The following is a 21,304-nucleotide window of genomic DNA, read 5'->3' as shown; positions in this document are numbered from 1 at the left end:
GAGATGTCTACCAAGAGTGTTGTCCTATCTCAGAGGAAATACACCTTGGATTTTCTTTCAAAGATTGGCATGTTAGGGCGTAAGCCTTCAAATACACCTATTGAGGAAAATTCCCATCTCAAGAACAAGGAAGGTGAACCAGTTGATAAGGGTCGATATCAGAGATCAATTGGGAGTTGATCTATCTGTCTCACACTCGACCAAACATAATTCATGCAATGAGCCTTGCGAGTCAATATAGGCATGATCCTCATTCCTCACATATGGAAGTTGTGTTTCATATTCTTCGGTATTTAAAGACTGCTCCAGGGAATGGTATCATATTCTACCTTCAGAACACATGAGGGTTGATACATATATTGATGCCAATTGTGTAGGTTCTTTAGATGATCGTCGATATACTTCAGGCTATTGTGCATTTGTTTGTGGCAACTTGGTTACATGGCGTAGTAAGAAGCAGGCAGTTGTTTCCAAGTCTACTGCTAAGGCTGAGTTTCGTGCAATAGCTCATGGTGTTTGTGAGCTGTTATAGCTTAAAGATCTCCTTTAGAACTTTGGTGTAGCTGTTTGGATGCCTATGATGTTATATTATGACAATAAGTCAGCTAGCAGTATTGCCCATAATCTAGTTCAGCATGATCGTACTAAGCATGTCGGGATTGACAGGCATTTCATCAACGAGAAGTTGGAGCAAGGGCTTATAAGTGTTCCTTTTGCGCGTAGTGAAGATCAATTAGCTAATATACTCACAAAGGGTCTTAGTAGTAAAGTTCTTTATTTTATTTTGTGCAAGTTGGGCATGTATGATAGCCATGCACCAACTTGAGGGGAGTGTTGGAATAATTGATTATTGTAATAATGGGTTTTAGGTGTGTTATCCAAACAGACCCTTAAACCCTTTAGGGTTTTACTTTTATTATAAATAAAGGAGCTTGTGTCAATTTTAGGCACAAGTCACATTTTCCCTAATTCTACAGATGTCATTATAGTCCTTACAATGGTTGTAGGTTAGGTTTTCATTTGTTTACATGGCACCATACAAAATCTCAAATCTTTTCTTCGACTACATCATACATAATAAAATCTATTGTTTAACGTTCCCTTTAAAAGTAGGAAATTGCACGCCTACCGAGTATTGAGAGGATAGATGCTTCATCCTCTTGAAGCTTGCAATTGTCCACATAGGCACGACATGAATGTGACTCTCTTGTTCATTTTTAGTAAACCACTGCATGTCCGCCTCCGGAAGCCCCAAGCATTCTAAAAGACGTAACTTTGCTGCTCCAACATAGACCTTTTTATGCAAAACTCGTGCAACCTCCAAGAACAGCCGTTCCTTTCCTGTATTAGAACACATATCACAAAAATGAGAGAGAGAGAGAGAGAGAGAGAGAGAGAGAGAGAGAGAGAGAGAGTAGTTGGAGTTTTGGAGGCGCTTACCAATCGTATAACTACCAATCAGAAAGAGAGTTTTGGGGTTGAAAGCTTCAGCCTGGATGGCCTCGATGACAAACTGTATCACTGCCTCTTGCTTTGGAAAGTCATACTGCTTAGAAACATGAGGTAGATGAGAATGTCAAAAAGAATCATAGTTGTTATGCAACTAAGGCAATGGCACAGTGCCATATTCCAGATATGTTTTCTCCATCATTTGCTTTTGAGGACCTTGATAACATAAAGTGACGGGTCACCTTTGGGCATTAAGGCCCGGCTAGAGAATTTCCCAAAATAATATGATACTTGGTCCACGTAAAATGGAGACTGAAAATCAATCAGGAATAAAGTAAATGTCGAATTATCAGTAGACAAAAGTCTTCCATTGCATGGGAAGAGGGCACCATGTATCCTTCAGATGTCAAATCTGAGGTCCTTATTCAATCACATGGCTACCTTATATTGTATATTTCCCCTTGTATTCTTAATGGCCCAGAATTTTTCAAAGAATTGGGGGTTTTCACCATTTTCTCTATGCTCTCTTTTGTCAATAGACAGTCACATCATCTCACAATCAATATACAACTAGGGAAGGGTGGGGTACTATCAATAAAATTTCCGGCCAACCTGATCTGCCACGTGGTAGATACAGCCAGCAACCAATAACTGCTCACCCATATTTCGATATCATGTTTATCATTGATCGATGTTAACAGTGATCCGTTTTGTCAGGGACTCAGGGTCAACGCAATGACACGTCAAGTCCCTAAATCTCTCACAATGAAATGTGCTTGTGTCTAGCATAAAGGAATTTTTTTAATCAGGAAAGAATACGCCTTCAAAGAGTTTCTACTGGATGAGAGTCTTGCACTTCACGCACCTGGGTGTTACAGTAAGTGGTATCAAGGATAAGGGTGTGGATGGGACAACTCTGCAAAACACATATGCTTTTCATGTCCTCGTTAAATCGGAAATCCCCCGTATGTAGAACTGCCTGATAGCGTAAAATAAAACAAAATTAGTACCTTCCACAAACTTTACAAGAACAATAGAAGAATAGAAATAAAAGCTTATCTTACGGAGTGGGAACACACCTTACCATTGGGTGGCTCAAAGAGAATAATTATGGAACCAGGACAGTGGTTTGCATCAAAGCAAGTTACATCAACATTAGCAATGGTGATCTTCTGGTTGAGTGGCAAGACCTGTAATCTATCCCATGGAATCCCTATTTTAAAATTCACAAGCCGTGCTGTAATTGAGGAGCAGTATATCTTCCCATGACAGAAACTTCTTGTAAGGCCCTGATAGTCTGCAAGAGCCAAAAAAATTTATAAGTGAACCACCTTTTGGAATAAAATAGGTTCATTACCCAGTGCTGGTATTGCTTTAGGGGGGTCCCTAAAAAGGGTGAGTTTGGTGATAGTCCTACCCTCCAGCATTTTTTGTGCAAAGTGTTTGCTTTCAAGACTCAAACATGGGCATTTGCCCTGGCAGCCCTAACCTTTTACCATTGCTCCAAGCAATGACCTCTAAGTGAACTATTTGTTGGAATAGTTAAGACATGGTTTCGAAGCAAAGCATAGTTTATCAACTTCAAATGGTAAAATAAGGAAAAGCTTTAAAGGAAACAAGAGAAAGAAAAAAAAAAACAAAAAAACATTTTCTCATCATAACCATCCTGACTTTCATTTTGTTTCGATAGTAAAGATCATGGTGAAACTTTGAAAGATTATTCAGTAAAGAAGGATTATGGTGAATAACCTAGAAAGGTGTCAACAAGTTTCTAGCTTTTAGGATCCCATCCAGCTTGATTATGATCATCCAATCGGGACTGATCTTGCCCTAGATTCTCCACATATGATCCCATCAAATGTTACTACAGAATCACACACCACCCCCCCCAAAAAAAATAATTTCTAACACCTAGCACAATACACTGCCATATTGCCATATTGAAATATATCATGTGCCACAGTGAATTCCTCAAACAGGTCCAGAAAGAAAAATGGAAAAAAAATCAAACAAAACAAGTTTCAATGGTCGCTACCCCCATTTGAATTTGAAAATCCTTATATCCACCAAAGATAATAAGTAATAGTAGGGTTTTCTAGACTTACGGTCAATATGAAAATGGGTGAGAAACCAATGGGAACAATTGCCCCTCAAATATCGGAAAGCATCCTGCACATAAAGAATGAGTGTTAAGTGATAATAAATCCTGAAATCCAAAGCTCAAAAAATTAAATTATTTTCCGTTAAAGTTGAAAAACTAATTAATTAAAGGACTTATCAAAGAAATTTTCCAGAGATGCAACTTATTGTCTCCTTACTAAGATTTAGAATAGCAATTGCTAGTTCGGAAATTAATTCAAAACTTTATCAGATAATATTTCCTTCTTTTTTTCTTGGGGTTGGCACTGGATGCAGAGACGAGTTGGTTTGACCATTCATAAGTTCTTGTCTTAAATCATGTTTGTTTAACTTTTCCAATGGCCTTGAGAACCCAACCACATTCAGCAATCGCTAGCATCATTTGGTAACATGCAGATGTAGGTTTTGGTTTTATCCAAAAGCTAGAAGTTGAGAGAAGTTGTCATTAGTATTTTTAAACCTCTAAATGAAAACTTACCCTAATGACAAAGTTACCGTTGAATTCTGTTTAATCCCCATAAGGCCCAAATGCCTTTAATTTACCCATAGCTTACCCAAGTCACGTTGGAACAACTTTTGAAAAAGTGGAGTTTAAAGCTATAACTCAACCCCAAAACAAAACTGTTATGAAGAGCTAATCCCGCCTTCCTCTGGACCCGATAAGGGCAATTCCGTCCTATCGGGTCCCTATATGGTGTTAGGGTTTATTTCTTTTGTATTGGGGGCAGTCTTGTACTTGTTCACATATCATTACACTTACATATTCTAAGAAACCCTACGATCAGTCATATACTGGACTGATCGCAGGCTGCTCTCTCATTGAGGCTCTCTGCGGTTTCTCCTCTCTCTCTTCTCTTCCTCTTTTTCTTTTCTTTCTCTCTTTTTCTGGTTTTATTGATTTGGTTGCAGGAATCTGGGATTGTAACATGGAATCAGAGCTTCTGTAATCAAATCAAGGATTGACATCATCATTCTCTGCTGATCTCAACCCTGCGCTACTCCTCTTTGGTGCGCTGCCACCTATTGCTGCTCCTACCTTAATTCTTTGGCCTGATTATAATGATATAAACACAATCAGGCCTTCCTACCACTGCTACATGGATTCAACCCTTGTTCTCTGGAATCGCTGAAGCCGATATACAATTCTGCAGGTTTTTTAATGGCTGCCGCCCCTATGTGTAACGTGTTTTTGGCTGCTGCCCAATGTGTGAAGCTATACTACTTCACGGTTTAATGTGCTGCTGTTTGACTACCTCTCTATATACTCTACTAGGCTTTTGAAGCCTCCTTTGCTGCTCCCATCAAGGTCGACATTACCCTACCAGCAGCACCTATCGGCTGGATTTTTTTTTTTTTGGTTTCTTGGGGTCCGATTGCTCTTTGGCTGCTGTTTCTCAGATCTGGTTGGTGAGTTCTCCTTATTTGGTTGTCTTTGCAATTCATACTTGTCATTAATTCTTGCTCTCAGGCTGAGACCAAGACTACTGCTACTCCCACTACTACCTCCTCTGCATCGGACAATGTGAATGTCTAGATTAATTCTATCAAGCTTAAGGGAAGCTCGAATTACCTTCTTTGGGCTCAATCAGTCAAAGTTTATCTGATGGCGAAGGATAAGCTTGATTACACTACCTTTGATCCTCCCAAAGAATCTGACACTGGTTACGCTCAATGGCAGAAAGAGAATGCATTAATCTTAATTTGGTTATGGAATAGTATGGAACCAGATGTGGCTACCAATGACATGTTTCACTCTACTGCCAAGGGAGTATGGAATGACATGAAGGAGACCTACTCTCTGGAGAAGAACATGACACGTATCTATGATATCTATGAAAAATTGTTTTAGTTTCACCAATCGGACAAGCCACTTTCCGAATATTACAGTACTTTTAGAGGTATAGTTGAAGAACTCAATGTCTTCCAACCCTTGACTACTGACATTGATAAGTTGAAGGCTCAGCATAACGAGTTCTTCGTCTCTAAATTTTTGGCTGATTTGAACAATGACTTGAAGGCAGTGAAGGGTCACTTACTTGCAGGGCACAATATGCCTACTCTGAATGATACCTACTCACGACTATAGTGAATTACTTCCTCCACTAAACATGATCAGTCTACCGAAGACAGTTCTGCCTTCTATGCCAACCGAGGACGTGGTCGCAGTCGTGGGGGAGGTCGTGGGTCGGCTGGTTGAGGATCTAGTGGACAACCCTCTGATCGTTCAGCTCGCCAATGCACTTTTTATGGAAAGCCCAACCATACTGTTGAGACTTGTTAGGAAAAGCATGACAAACCAGAGTAGGCAACACAATTAGCTAATCATGTAGTGTCTGACGACGGTACTGACACAATGGCTCCAACTGATCCTAAACCAACACCTTCTTCAGGAGATTCAGCTACCGGTCTGCGTGATGACATCAATCAGTTGCTCCGGCGCTTACACACTCTTGAGGCATCCTCTAATACATCTAATGGTACGTCTACATCCGCTGCTACTCTAGCCCACACAGGTACTTCAGCCCGTCTTACTACTACATCTACTCCTTGGATCATTGATTCAGGTGCCTCTACCCATATGACCGGTAAGTCATCACTTTTTTTAAAAAAAATTCTACTACTGCCAGTCCCAATTCTGATATCCTTGCTAATGGCACTTCCACACCAGTCCTTGGACATGGTACTATTTCACCTACCCCATCCATTAATTTTTTTTCTGTCTTACATGTCCCTCAATTTCCACTAAGTCTTCTCTCTGGAAGTCACTTAACCCGTTCTTTAAATTGCTCAGTAACCTTCTTTCCTTCCTACTGTGTCGTTTAGGATCTTCACATGAGGAAGACAATTGGTGGAGGGCTGAAAAGGATGGGTTATACTACCTCAATAGCGGCTGTCCTCCTTCTACTGCTGCTGCTATGGCTGTTGGGGACGTGACTCCTTTCCAATGGCACTGTCGTTTAGGTCATTTGTCGCTTCCTAGGTTACAGCTTTTATTTCCTAGTTTTACGTATGTCCCTAGAGTGTGAGGCATGTGAGTTAGGTAAACATCATCGTGTCTTTCCCATCTCGCTCTGTCTCGTAGTCCGTCTTTATTTTCTTTAGTCCACTCTAATGTATGGGGTCCTTGCAGAGTTAGTAATAGATTTGGTTTCCGCTATTTTGTGACATTTATAAATGATCATTCTCGCCTTACATGGCTGCACATATTAAAAGAAAAATCTGAATTTTTACATGTGTTTCACAGATTTTATAATGAAATAAAGACTCAGTTTGGCATTCCTATTAAAATTTTTTGTTCTGACAATGCCTTAGAATATGCTCAAACTGATATATCTGAGTTATGTGATACCCATGGAATGATACACCAAACTAGTTGTGCCTATACCCCACAGAAAAATGGGGTAGTTGAGCGCAAAAACCGGTATCTCCTTGAGGTTGCCCGTGCCATTATGCTTCACATGCATGTTCCTAACATTTTTTGTGTGATGGTGTTTTAACCGCTTGTTATTTGATTAATCGCATGCTATCCTTTGTCCTGGCGGATAAATCTCCATTTTCTATTATGTTCCCTAATTTACCAAGTTTTACTATTCCACCCTGTGTCTTTGGGTGTGTATGTTTCGTCCATAATCTGCATATGCAGGTTGACAAGTTATCCCCGAGGTCTACTAAGTGCATCTTTCTGGGTTACTCTCGTACCCAGAAAGGATATAAGTGTTATGACCCCATTACTCATCAAAATTTTATCAGTGCTGATGTGACCTTTTTTTAAAGTACATCATTTTATTCTCCTCTAGTGTCCCAGTCTAGTCTAGAGTGGTCTTCTCCATCTCCTACACCCATACCCTCTCTTATACCCCTACCTGATGATCCTAGTACCAGTGACTCACCTCCCCTACAGGTTTATCAGCGCAAGAAGAAGACTGGACAGTCAGGTGGTGAGGTCATTAACCTGAAGATTCACTCCTTCCACTGCCGTCTTCCACTGGTGAAGCTCCTCTTCCTCCTCCACCTGATGACTTACCAATTGCACATTGTAAAGGTACACGTTCCTACACTCAAAAATCTATGGTTGTGTGTCATATTGCTAACTTTATGTCATTATTTCATCTTCCCTCTCCCATCCATAGCCTTGCACTATCCCTTTCCACTAACCCCATTACCCGTTCCCATAATGATGCCCTCCGTATCCATAAATGGAAGGCTGCCATGGATGTAGAAATGGATGCTCTCGTGAGTCGTGGTACCTGGAGCCTGGTAGATTTACCTCCTGATATAGATCTGGTTACGTGTCGTTGGGTGTAAACTGTTAAGTACCATTCTGATGGCTCTGTTGAGCGGTTAAAGGCCCGTATGGTTGCTAAAGGATATACTCAGACTTATGGTGTGGATTACTTTGAGACATTTTCTCCAGTTGCCAGACTGAACTCTGTTCGACTTCTTATTTCTCTTGCTGTCAACTTTGATTGGCCGTTATTTCAGTTGGACATCAAGAATGCTTTTCTGTATGGTGACCTCCAGGAGGTGTATATGGAGCAACCACCTGGTTATGTTGCTCAGGGGGAGAATAAAGGTCGTGTGTGTCGCTTGCACAAGGCTATTTATGGGCTTAAGCAGACTCCTCGAGCATGGTTTGACAAGTTCAGTTCCACCATTGTCATGTGTGGTTTTTCTCAGTGCTATTCCGATCATTCAATCTTTGTTCGTCGCGGAGGTGACAAGCTGGTGGTCTTGGTCGTATATGTTGACATTATTCTTACTGGCAATAATGAGGCAGGTATTTTTGAAGTGAAGGCGTATCTCCAGCGCCATTTTCAGACCAAGGATCTTGGTCATCTCCATTACTTTCTCGGGATTGAGGTGATCCGCTGCAAGAAAGGGATCAGTCTATCTCAAAGAAAGTATGTTGTGGATCTTATATCTGATACTAGAAAGCTTGCATCCAGACCTGTTGATATTCCTATGGATCCTCACCACAAGTTTGGTGTTGATGATGGTGAACCGTTTCAGGATGTGCATCAGTACAGGAGTTTGATTGGTAAGCTGATTTACTTGACTGTGACTCGTCCTGACATTTCTTATGTTGTTGGAGTTCTTAATCAATTCATGCAATCTCCTCAGAAAGCACATTGGGATGTTGTTGTCCGTATTCTTCGTTATCTGAAAGGTGCTCCTGGAAAAGGGTTAATTTACCATCCTAATCGGCATATGGATCTAGTTGGCTACTCTGATGCTGATTGGGCTGGTTCTGCTAGTGATCGGAGATCTACCACTAGATATTGTACCTTTGTTGGAGGTAATCTTATTACGTGGCGTAGCAAGAAGCAGACTACTATTGCCCGGTCCAGTGCAGAGGCAGAGTACAGAGCTATGGCTCATACCACTGCTAAGTTGATGTGGTTGCAGTCATTACTCTTGGAGTTGGGATTTCCAATGACCAAGCCAATGAAGATGTATTGTGACAACCAAGTTGTTGTTTACATTGCTAATAATCCGGTCTTCATGAGAGGACCAAACACATAGAGGTGGACTGTCATTTTGTTCGTGATGTTGTTCTGAAGAAGCTGATTGGGACTCTATTTGTTCCTTCAACGGATAAGTTAGCTGACATGTTTACTAAGTCGTTTACTCCTAGCTTTCGCAGTGGTTGTATCAAGCTGAGCATGGGTGATGTATATGCTCCAGCTTGAGGGGGAGTGTTAAGAAGAGCTAATCCTGATATCAGGATTAGCGCCTTCCTCTGGACCCGATAGGGGCAATTCTGTCCTATCAGGTCCCTATATGGTGTTAGGGTTTATTTCTTTTGTATTGGGGGCAGTCTTGTACTTGTTCACATATCATTACACTTATATATTCTAAGAAACCCTGCGATTAGCCATATACTAGACTGATCGCAGGCTGCTCTCTCAATGAGGCTCTCAGCAGTTTCTCCTCTCTCTCTTCTCTTCCTCTTTCTCTTTTCTCTCTCTTTTTCTGGTTTTACTGATTTGGTTGCAGGAATCTGGGATTTTAACAAAAACAAAAAGGGAGCCCTTTTTATTGAGAATTGGTAACACCAAGAATTGAATCGAAAGAATTTTAATAGAGAAAACTAACACAAAACCACAAGAAAATAAAAAATTATGACTACCACAAAAAATGATTTGGTTGAAAATGCATTATACCACTCGGAATGGTGTCCCTGGTATGCAACACCATGAAGGAGTGTCTTTCAGCTTTTCGTTCCTGACATGACTTCTGCCAACAACCCATTTATGAACAGAACCTGTTTTGCTTTCTCCTAACCCACGTGCAACAGAGGGTGCACAATCTCTCTTCCTGTCAACAGAAGAACCTAAGAAGTACTCTGTAATCAACTTATTGCCAGATAGTTTACAGTTACGGTTGACTTTAACTCTAGAAGCATCGTCCATGCTGGTTTGTATGTCTTCTGTGCGCGTGCTTCCTTTCCTGAGTTCAGTAAGTGCATTGACAATCTTTTTCCTGGGACCAAGTGCAGTAACTCCCATACTGAAGAGATCCTGTAACAACATTATATATTAGTTGAAATGCCAACAACCACAAACTGGTACACAAAAATGAGAACAAGAGAAAAATTCCATGTGCGTTGAGGTCACCCAATGAATATCTTGTTCCATTGGAACCAAGGTCGGTTATTGTCTAGGCATATCTGCTTCCCAAGCCAGGTAAGGTCAGAACCTCCATCTATTGTGGTAACTCGGTACTACTGTAACCTGTTACCCTTTTTTGCCGTCCTGTCTCTTTGTTGAACTCTGGTTATATTTATTTTTTATTAACTAAATAATTATGCATCCAGGAAGAAGATGGGAAAAAGGCAACACCTAACTTCATCAAAGTTAGACATCAAGCTTTAATTCACCAGCACCTGAGCTTGCAACATGAATGGACATAAAACAAACATTTGATTATTTTAATGCAACATCCGTAGAGGAAATGTATCTACAATGCCTGGAAAGTGTTGCTTTAAGCTATATAAAGTAAACCAACATCTGCAAATACCAAGTAGAGTATCTAAAGTAAATTTGAAAATAATAAGTTTTCAATTGCATGTCTATAACCATTGATTGATCAAGTTCGTAGCAATTAGCATCCAGCAACAGTGTACAAAAGTTTTTTTCTAGCTATATAGATGATAGATCATGGAAACTCTTGAAATGTACCTCTTCTGTCAGCCAGTGCAGAGTGTCCCAATCAATTTCTTCTCTAACAAAAGCTTCATCATATCTCGACAGACCTAAGCAACGCAGCCATTCAAGAACAGGGGAGACATCAACATCTCGCATTGGAGATTGAACTCTTGTGTCACTGCAAGGAGGAACAACCTGTAGCATGTATCCCCATGATTAATTCTTTGTGTCACAAAGATAAACTACAAAAACTCGACCATTAGAATTTAATTAGAGAGATTCCAAAGTGCTGAGTATTCCTAGAGTCATATATTTATTTACCAACAGACATCTTGCACCTATCGGTATCCTACAGTTTTTCCATAATTTCAAAAATAATATATTATTTAGAGAGAGAGAGAGAGAGAAGTATCATACTGGAAATAAGACAAATATATGAGTATCACATTGGAAATAAGACAGAAATATAAGCACCAAGACTTGTATATTTTAATATTTATTGGGTGGCTTCAATATTCTGCAAAAGGAATGACAGTAATAAGAACAAAAACAATAGTTTTTGCATAGATCTATTTCTGCCAAAATTCTAGCTTACTCGGTACTCAAAATTTGTGGATACCAAGCCCACATTAACCTTTATGCAATTGCTAAGTCTCAACCCAACCAGAGTTCACCCTATGGAAAAAAAAAGCTTTGGATAATGGTTCAAAAGTCAACATTTAGAAAAGCGGTTCCAAGATTGGCAATACCAGGGGAAAAATCTACACAGTGGACTACAGATTTGAGTTGGATCACCAAAATCCGGACATGGCTAATCCAAAGGGTATGCTATATATCCAACAATAGGAGCAGCCAGATCAGCCTTGAAATAACCTAGAGGGGGGGTGAATAGGTTATACTAGTGGAAATTAACTCTTTTCTATGTATAGGTCCCAAGTGTGATTGCAAGTTAAAAACGATGCAGAATAAATAAAATAGGCACAATCACACAACACAAGATTTATAGTGGTTCGACTCAATCTGAGTCTAATACACTCCCTACAAGAATCCTCTTGTAAGGTATTCCACTAGTTCTCCCTTTCAATACGATAGGTAGGGAAGAAAACCTTTACAATCTTTTTCATGGATAAGAGTATCCTTACAATCTCTTAAGGATGAAAGAGCCCTTACACAAGCCTAAGTACAGTCTAGACTAAATGTAAAATAGAAAATGGAAAAGTGGAATAAAAGAGAATTACCTCCGGTGTGGTGCAAATGAAATATGCAATGATGATAGAATGAATGCACCTTTTGAAGTCTTCTTGATGTTTGTAATGTAAATGCCAAGATGTAGATGAAGACTTGTAGATGGTCTTGAGTTCCTCTTGAATGTAAAATAAAGAACTTGAACTCAAGAAATGGTGTAGACCAATTCTCACTTCTAATGCTCAAATAATGCTTCTCTAAAGTTGAGATTAATTGTTAGTTAATGAGTAGTATTAGAGGTATTTATAGGTGAGCCTAGTGAAGCATTTTAGGTAGGAAATCAGGCTCTAACGGTCGTATTCTGGGACCACCGGTTGACCGCCATAGATAGCCGATCGACCAGAAAGAGCCTTTGAGGCAAAATATAGCCGTTGGGGCACTTCCAGGCAGTCACCGGTCGATCAGGACTTTCTACCGGTTGACCGGCAATGGTCTCGGACAGTTCCGGTCGACCGGGGCTTCCAGCCGGTCGACCGCCAACATGACATACTCTGTTTTGACAAAATGCTGTCATACTGACCAGTCGTCAGTGTTTTGGCCATAACTTTTTGGTCTGACCTTGGATTGACTTGAGATCAGTTGCGTTGGAATCACAACTCAATTTCCTACAACTTTTATGAAGTTTTCATCTCCTGATACGGACTTTAAGATTACCTAAAATACCCTTGAGTCAGGTTAATGTGGTTTTCACAGAATTTCACTAGAACACATTTTTCCTAATATGTTCCTCACCACTTAGAGACTTTCCATACTTGGTCAAGGTATGCTCTATGGTCATTCTAGTATGATGCAATGCACATGCATGTGGTGAGTGCATATATATATGTGGAAGTTACAAATTACATTAAAAATGACCAATCTATCCTAGTGGTCTTCTTCTTCACTTAAACCTTCCACTCTTTGGCACTTTATCGTCTTTTCTTCTTGTTTGCAATTCCATGTCTTTAAGCTTCATGTCTTGACATCTTGAAGCTTAAATTCTTATGATATCTTCTTCAAGCATTGATGCCAACTTGTTGATACTCTTCATTTAATGACTTCAATCTTCATTTCTTCATTTCATTCACCAAATTCGATCTTTGATATGAAGTCTCTACAAAACAATACTTAAAGGAAAATTGTGACATACCTTCATATGTTTGTTATCATCAAAACCAACTATAGGAGTGTGGGCATATCCCTAACAAGCCTCACAGTGGGCCAAGCTTGCCTACATGGTTCATTCACATCTAACTTTTCAATTTGACCAATTTCCAGCTTCTTAAACAAACTGGCAAGCTTCCACAAACTTAGGGAGGATCTAGAAAGTATATATATATCATACTATTATATAAGTGCATGTACTCATGCTTCGTGGCTAATCTTTTCTTTGATTACTTTAGCCATCTTGCTTATTTAAATATCATATCTTTTTCATTATCATTTTTGTCAATCCTTTTTATTTTTCTGATATTGTTGGTACCCCTTATATTTTTTTAGTTTCTTTATTCCAAAACCTCTTCCTCCTCTCTCTTATGTTCCTCTCTTTTTCTCTTCTAATATCTATATTTTAGGAGTTGTTTTTACCAATAAAAAAAATCTTTCTAAATTTTCTCCCTCTCTCGCGTTCCTCCCTTTTTCTCTTTAAATCTATATCTTTCTTTTAAAAAAAATATCTATATTTTAGGAGTTTCTTTGCCAAAAGAACAAATTCTTTCTAAATTTTCTCCCTCCCCTCTTTCACGCTCGTCTCTTTTTCTCTTTTAATCCGTAAATTTCTTTAAAAAACAAAAAAATCTATATTTTAGGAGTTGCTACTCAAAAAAAAAAAAAATTCTAATTTGCCCTCCTCTCTCACGTTCCTCTCTTTTAATCTATATCTTTCTTTAAAAATTTAAAAAAAAAAACTATATTTTAGGAGTCTTTTTTAACAAAAAAAAAAATCTTTCTAATTTCTCTCTCTCTCTCTCTCTCTCTCTCTCTCTCTCTCTCTCTCTCTCTCTCTCTCTCTCTCACACACATCACATACCTCTCTTTTTAATTCTCTTTTAATCTCTATCTTTCTAAAAAAAATCTAAATTGTAGGAGTTTTTTCTACCCAAAAAATAAATCTAGATTTTTGGAATATTTTTTATCAAAAAGAAAAATCTTTCTAAATTTTTTCCCTCCTCTCTCTCACGTCCCTATCTTTCTAAAAAAAAATCTATATTTTAGGAGGTTTTTTTCCCTCCTCACTCTCACATCCCCTCGTTTTCTCTTTTAGTCTGAACCTTTCTAAATTAAAAAAAAAAAAGTCTATATAAAAAAATCTTAAGTTTAAGAGTTTTGTATATATATATTCTTTATGAATGCATGGAAGTGCTTGACTCAATTGTAACAGATCAGATTCTCTCTTAAGTTGCAATATAAACCTCTAAATTGATTTTTCTGTGCATCATTCATATATATGCTAAATGCAACAAAGTAGCAAGGAGGTTGCTTTGGGAGGTTCCTATTTTTATAATTTTTCTACTATACTAAGCTAATGTTACTTCATATTTCTCACATTCTTCCTTCAAGTTATTTCTTCAATTTCTGGTTTTTTGTTGGAGCATATTTATCCATTATCTTTCCTTAGCAGTAAGTTCTGTGCACTACTATTTTGATACTTCGTTTGCTAAGTGGAGCTGAAATATTTATTTGGGTTCTCATGGATAACTCTTATAGGATTGGAGGCTGAAAAGTCATGTGAGGCGAGTGATCAAGAGAAACAGAAAGTTGCTACCTCAATTAACAAAATCCTATCTGTGCTAACTCACTATAGTGAGCAAAACGGAAAACTTGTCTGTGGGAAGAGATGCAACTTATCTGCTACAAATCCTCTCGGTTCATCCTTAATTTTATCCCTTGGTAGAATCAAACAGACCTTTGTATTGGGAGTTGTTGCAGCTTCCTTTTTCATTCTTATTTTCTATTTGATCCTAAGACTTACAACCTGAAACACTATGGCAACACACACATGCAATTTATGTTCTTTTTATTTTTTAAATATAATTCCTCTTTTCTTTTTTTCTAATGCATTCAAAGGTTTTATTTGGTCTAACGGATGTCTGAAGCAATTTTTGTGCCATTCCCCCAATAATGCATTCAAAGGTTTTACATGCTTCCTTGGTGATCAAGGACGTTGGTAAGTTTTAGTTTCTTCTCACTTCGTTTGAGTTTTAATTTGTGTTTGATGGAATTCTGTTTAATGTTTGCCCCCTTGGATGTGATCTTTTTTAATATTGAATGCAAGTTTGTTCAACGTTCAATCGTGCATTTTGTATTTTGCATGTCCTCGCCAATGAATGGCCATTTAAAACTGAGCCGGTTGTTTCATCCATAGTTTGCCATATTTATTCTTATCAGGCCTAAGTGAAATTGTAGAGATCTTAGAGACCAGAATATTTTTTTTTACTGCACCTCTCTTTTTGTCAATACACTACCGGCATAATGGATTGTTAGTGTTTCTAAAAGTCAAAGTTCTTTGAAACTGAATTCCTTTGAAGTTGGTTTATCTGATTTGGATAGGAATTTGAGTAATTGATAGGAAATTCTTATAAGCTACAGTGATCTATGACGTTTTCCAGACTGAAATTGTTATTTTGCATCCAGTGGTTTGATCCGAGAGGTTTAGGGCCTTAATCTTTGAGTTTTTTGGTTTCAAATCAGATATTTTTATTTCGCATGTAGGGCATTGATCTGTAAGGTTTTGGTTCCAAACCTAATATTGCACCAATAGCTGCCAACAATGAGTTATCTGTGATTGTGATTCTTCTCTGAGGAAACTTGAATTATCCACATTGTAGCTTGTGGAGTTGTCTTGTACATCTTTGTGAAAGACCAAAAACCCACTGTAAGTTTTGTTCATTCTATTTAGCTTTTTTTTTTTTTTTTTTTTTTTCCGGAGTTAATACATTAATATAAAACCTAATGAGTTTGACACTTTTTACGTTGGAGGCATCTTTCATTTTGTTGCTCTCTTCAACTATGCTGCTTCAGGTATCGCCCTTATTGCAGACACCAATAGGTAATTAAATCCTCCACATCCAATTAAAGCAGTTTACATATCTATGATATGGTGTATTGTGTCCGCTATTTTGAAGCATTATTTCTTCTAAGTTGATTAAACTTATGATTTTTACTCCTTAAACAGGACTATTTGTGTGATTGTTGTGGTAAAGGCTAATAAGACATTATAATCCTTTATTCGTTAAGTGAAATGTTTATCTTTCCTTAGCTCTTTATGATTTGAGCATCATTATTTAACTCATATTATACAGTGATGTCTTTTAAAAACCCTTGGGATCAATGTTTAAATGATACAACAACCAACTAGTTTTTTTTTCCCCCATTTTATCTGTAGTTGCTGATGAAGCTTATAAGTGTCTTTATCTACTTTGTTATAAGCTGAGAGCATATTAGCAACCATTATCATCTTAAACACTATACTCAATCTTTGTTTCATTCTATTGAAGTGATTCTAGTTTGTACAATAGAAAGGGAAAATTTCAAGGGAGTGCGATTGATACACTGGATTACCTTGTGAAGCAAGCAATTACGATTATGGATCACCTTTGGGATGATTATAATGTTTTTTGTCCTCTATCTTATTGAACTCAATGATATTTAGGTATATTAAAGCTAGAGATATGGAGAGTGAATTCTTAGATTGTCTCTCATGGATAACAAATAATTTCTTTGTAGATTTGTTGAGTTTCAGCCTAATAAATGATTATGGGCCCTAATTTTATGTCGAAGGAACTCTTTAGCTTCAACAAGGGCAAATTTGAGATCATTGGCATCCTGGGCCATGGCATCAACCACGGCCATCAACCATCGCATGAGAGACCAAACAGTGTAGGCCAAGCTAGACTTTCAAGGGTTCAAGTTCTGTCATAGTTTAATTCTTGTTCAACTGAATTCTTCTACTTTGCATCTATCTAAATATTTTTCCTTATGCTTTATGTTATGAAGATAGAGAACGAAATATATGGTCCATGGTCAAAAGCTCATGGTTCAATTCATGTGTGAGTTTGGTTATTTAATCAATTCATTTGATATGATTCAATATCAAATAATCTCAATCAATGACTTCAAGTTATGAAGATATATATATATATATATATATCTTTTTCTGAGCAAAGGGAAACAACTCCATTTCTTATGTTATTCTGCTATGTTTGTGAATTTATCTACACAAAAAATTCTGAAGTTGAAAAAAAATGAAATGATTTAAAAACTATCAATAGTATTTGAAATGACCACATTTCCAACAAATAGTATTGTCACTTCTTCAAATGAGTTAAAAGTTATTGATTGTTTAAAATGTTTGGCCACACGTGCAATTCATATATATATATATATATATGATAGCTTACATGTAGTTGCTTCGCAACTTAGGCTTTCAAGATCGACAGATTGATATTTTTTGCCACATAAATAAAGTTTTAGATAAATGCTCTATCAATGTGAACATTCTAGCATTCAGAATTAACAACAATCACTCTCCATCAAATCCATAGATCACAATGTTCATATAAAATAATCAAATGGAAGAGAATCTACAGAGTTATAGGTGAATCGAAAGTTATATGTCATGCCCCTAGGAAAATTTGGTGGTGGGATGATGAGGTCTAAGCAGTCATTAAGATTAAAAAAGCTAGTTTTAAGACATGGCAAAGGACTAAAGAGGTGGAGGATCTACAAAGGTATAAAGTTGCTAGAAACGAGGCCAAGAAGACTATAAGGAAAACAAAGTACAAAGAAATATGAAGATCTCTATAATAATCTGAACATAAAGAACGAGCAAAACACTATCTACAGAATAGCTAAAATTAGAGAAAGAAAGAGTAGGGATTTCAACCTCGTTAGATATATTAAAAGTGATATTGGTGGAGTACTAGTAAAGGATAAAGACATTTAAGAAGAGATGGAAAGAGTATTTCTAAGGCCTATTTAATGAAGTCATTTCAAGTAATAGGACCCCGGAAGGCTACATTACTCATCTTGACACCACATGGCATAGATATATACACAAAATTGGGGTGTATGGAGTAAAGGAAGCTTTAATAAAGATGAAAGCAGGCAAGGCACCAGGCCAAGATGGGATCCCTATAAAAGTGTGGAAGAGCGTAGGAAATTGTTGTTTGTCTTGACTAACCAAGTTGATTAACAAGATTATGACATCAAAGAGAATGCCAGAAGAATGGAGGAGAAGCATTATGGTCCCGATATATAAAAATAAACAAGATATTCCAAGCTACAATAACAATAAAGGCATAAAACTAAAGAGTCATACGAAGAAGTTATGGGAGAGGGTTATAAACACACCTAAGAAAGGAAACTACTATTTTGGAGAACCACTTTAGTTTTATGCAAGAAGATAGACAATGGAAGCTATTTTCTTAATTAGGAGAATAATGAAAAGATATAGAGAGGGCAAGAGAGACCTCCATATGGTCTTTATTGAGCTAGAAAAAGCCTACCATAAAGTACCTAGAGAGTAAATTAGGAATACACTAGAGAGGAGAAGGGTGCCATGTAAACATGTGGACATACGATATATTGGTGAGGTGACTAGCGTAAGAACTATGGGGTTCAAGGTAGTGAATTCCCAATTACAATTGAGTTACATCAAGGATCAGCCTTAAGCCCTTATTTGTTTGCACTTATCAATGAGTTAACCAAAGGCATACAAAATAAGGCTCCTTGGTGTATGCTTTTTGCAGATAATATTATTTTGATGGATGATACAAAAGTAGGGATTAACACCAAGATCGAGCAACGGAGATCAACCTTGGAATCAAAATGTCTCAAGTATAAGTAAGACTTTTAGTCACACTAAGATGACTGTTGGTGTGGTGAATACTGATGAGAGGGGAACTTCTTAGTGACTCTTTTAGATATCTAGGCCCAATTGTAAATAAAGAAGGTGATATAGAGTATGATGTCACCCACAAGATTAAAATCGGATGGATGAAGTAGAGAATTTGGAGTGTTGTGTGATCAACGTGTTCCTTCTAAACTTATAAAGGAAAATTTATAAGACAATTATACGACTGAGTATGTATGGTGCGGAATGTTTGGCAGTTAAAAAGTGTCATATAGATAAACTAAGTGTAGCGAAGATAAGGATGTTGAGATGGATGTGTGCGAAAGCTATGAAGGATAAAGTAAGGAATGACCATGTTAGAGTTGGGTTGGAGGTAGCTCCAGTTCATGATAAACTTCGAGAGAGTTGTTTGAGGTGGCATGGCCATGTTCAACAGAGGCCTTGGGATGCCCCAGTGCAAAGGAGTTGTGTCAAATTGAGGGAAATAAAAGAGTCAGTGCAAAATAACTATAGAAGTGAAGTGATGAGGAAACACATGCTTAGCTTAGTATAATGTATGACTTTGGATATAGGTGATTGGAGAGTAAGAATCCACAGAAAGAAATAAAGAAAATAACTAAACATAAAGCCAAAATTGAAGAGCAAAGAAAGAAAGGAATCTAGAGTCGTTGACAAAACCTTTGCCTTCTGAATCTCATCACTGTGAAAACAATTGGTGGTCTGGACGTGTTGCTCTTCCTCTCGGTCAAGGCAACCATTGGTGTGAGCATGTTTTTGTTCCTCGCCCAAACCCGAAATGTCAATTCCACATAAAGGGCACTCAACCAAACTATCGCCTGAACCATCTCCCTTCCAAGAGTCAGTTCCGTTTGACTTTTCTATTTCATCAATTTCTGAACACAACTTCATTAACACATTGAGCTGTGTACCTGGCTCAAAATCATCGACATCATTATCTTCAAAGCTACTATCATCCGCAAGGGAATTGCTTTCTACTCTTGAAACTAATAACCTTGATTCAACTGAATTCGATAAATAACCATTCTCCAATCTGAGTCCTTTATCATCACAACCAGTCGAAACACCATCCCCACCCACAAACTCATCTTCAGCTCTACAACTGCAACTTGTGACTGGATCTAATAACTGCGACTCCGCTGAATCGAAAGCAGAAACTTCATTATCGACGGTTGAAGTAGAACAGCCATTCTTGCTTGAATTTAAATTTAACAAACAACTCGCCTCCATTTCAAATCTCTTTCCTTCATTGCGCTCAACGGAAATAGCATTCACAGAAATACTTGCTTCGGCCCTAAAACTGCTATCGATGCCAGAACGGCAATTCCTGCTGAAATCTGCGTTTGATTCCAATAAGCCAGACTTCGTTGAAGTCAGTCCGGAACCCTTCTCCACTCCCGAATCTCTTTTCTCATTGACAGAGGAAGAAGATTTGGAATTTTCTTTCCCAGCGCCGGTCGAGCGCTTCGTCTTCCTGGATGACCGGGTACCATTAGAAGGCCTCAGAGGTTGGGAGATGGGATTTATGGAGGTTTTCTGAAGGGATGAAATAATAGGGTTCTTCTGGACGAGAGAAAGAACTTGGCCAGGGTTCTGGAAATCGTCGTCGTCGTCCCACATGGCGAAGCATAGAGCATCAAAATGGGGCTCCAATGGAGTTTGAGAGCACCCTGAGCATATCTAGGACGAGCCGATGCCCCAGAAAACTAGGGCATCATCGACTTTGCCCTCTTTTCCCGCCCTTCCTTTGTTATCTCGCAAAAACTATTGCATTTGAAATCTGGATCGGATCGAAATATCTATGGATCGGTCTGAATCGTCTCCGGAATCAGTGAGGAAATCCGTAACCATGTCCATATCAGGATCGGGATAGGGATCGGGTTTGATTTGGAATTGGGTTTGCCCGAATCGGCCTAAGGGTGTTAAATGGTTCGATCTAGGTTGGTGCAAGATTTTTAAATATAACCGAACCGTTTAATAGGTTTAGGGCCCGTTTGATAACGTAACCAGAAACGTGTTTCTGTGATTTTCTGTTCTCAGAAACACAGAAACAGCATAAATACCGTTTGATTAACGTGTTGTGTTCTACTTGTTTCTTGAAGCGTAAATTGAAATTTATAACTATTTACGCTTCAAGAAACATGAATGACGAAACAAGTTTTACTTGTTTCGCTTGTTTCTCGAAACAAAAAAGCGGAACACAAATGGACCTATACCCCGACCCTTTTAAAAATCGAAAGTTCATTTTGGACCTTCATTCGAAGATCAACAGAGAAGATGTGCAGGTACAACCGTTGAAGACGACGGTTCCCCAGTTCACCGAGATCTCTTCTCCCCCTGCGTAACCGACGACGAGGAAGCAGCGATCTCCTCCTGCGTAACCGACGACGAGGAAGAACGTTCTTCAACGGCGTAACCGACGACGAGGAGCTCCAAGCATCCGACGATCGCGAGTTTAGCCTCACTGTACAAG

General features: G+C 38.3%; 2 protein-coding genes across 3 annotated transcripts in view; both read right to left on the bottom strand.

The window, feature by feature from the left end:
* LOC122057890 (maltose excess protein 1, chloroplastic-like) overlaps window positions 1-21,304 on the bottom strand; it is a 68,369-nt gene that overhangs the window by 21,539 nt on the left and 25,526 nt on the right. The window lies entirely within an intron of this gene.
* On the bottom strand, window positions 1,070-20,581 carry LOC122057888. 2 transcript variants are annotated; one of them, XM_042620237.1, is made up of 8 exons: window positions 19,492-20,581; window positions 10,770-10,931; window positions 9,753-10,109; window positions 3,555-3,618; window positions 2,529-2,746; window positions 2,315-2,428; window positions 1,441-1,546; window positions 1,070-1,341 (listed from the first exon to the last, which is right to left on the bottom strand). In XM_042620237.1, the coding sequence occupies exons 1-8, from the start codon at window positions 20,449-20,451 to the stop codon at window positions 1,085-1,087; spliced, it is 2,238 nt and encodes a 745-aa protein (XP_042476171.1). In that variant the 5' UTR covers window positions 20,452-20,581; the 3' UTR covers window positions 1,070-1,084. The 2 variants fall into 2 exon arrangements, 1 of the variants encoding a protein (XP_042476171.1); XR_006133646.1 differs by lacking the exon at window positions 1,070-1,341 and having other exon boundaries at window positions 1,442-1,546; window positions 2,534-2,746.

Source organism: Macadamia integrifolia, chromosome 12 (genome assembly GCF_013358625.1).
Source record: "Macadamia integrifolia cultivar HAES 741 chromosome 12, SCU_Mint_v3, whole genome shotgun sequence".
Lineage (NCBI taxonomy): Eukaryota > Viridiplantae > Streptophyta > Magnoliopsida > Proteales > Proteaceae > Macadamia > Macadamia integrifolia.
Note: the sequence above shows the minus strand (reverse complement) of the source record. Positions and strands in the feature narration are given on the sequence as shown.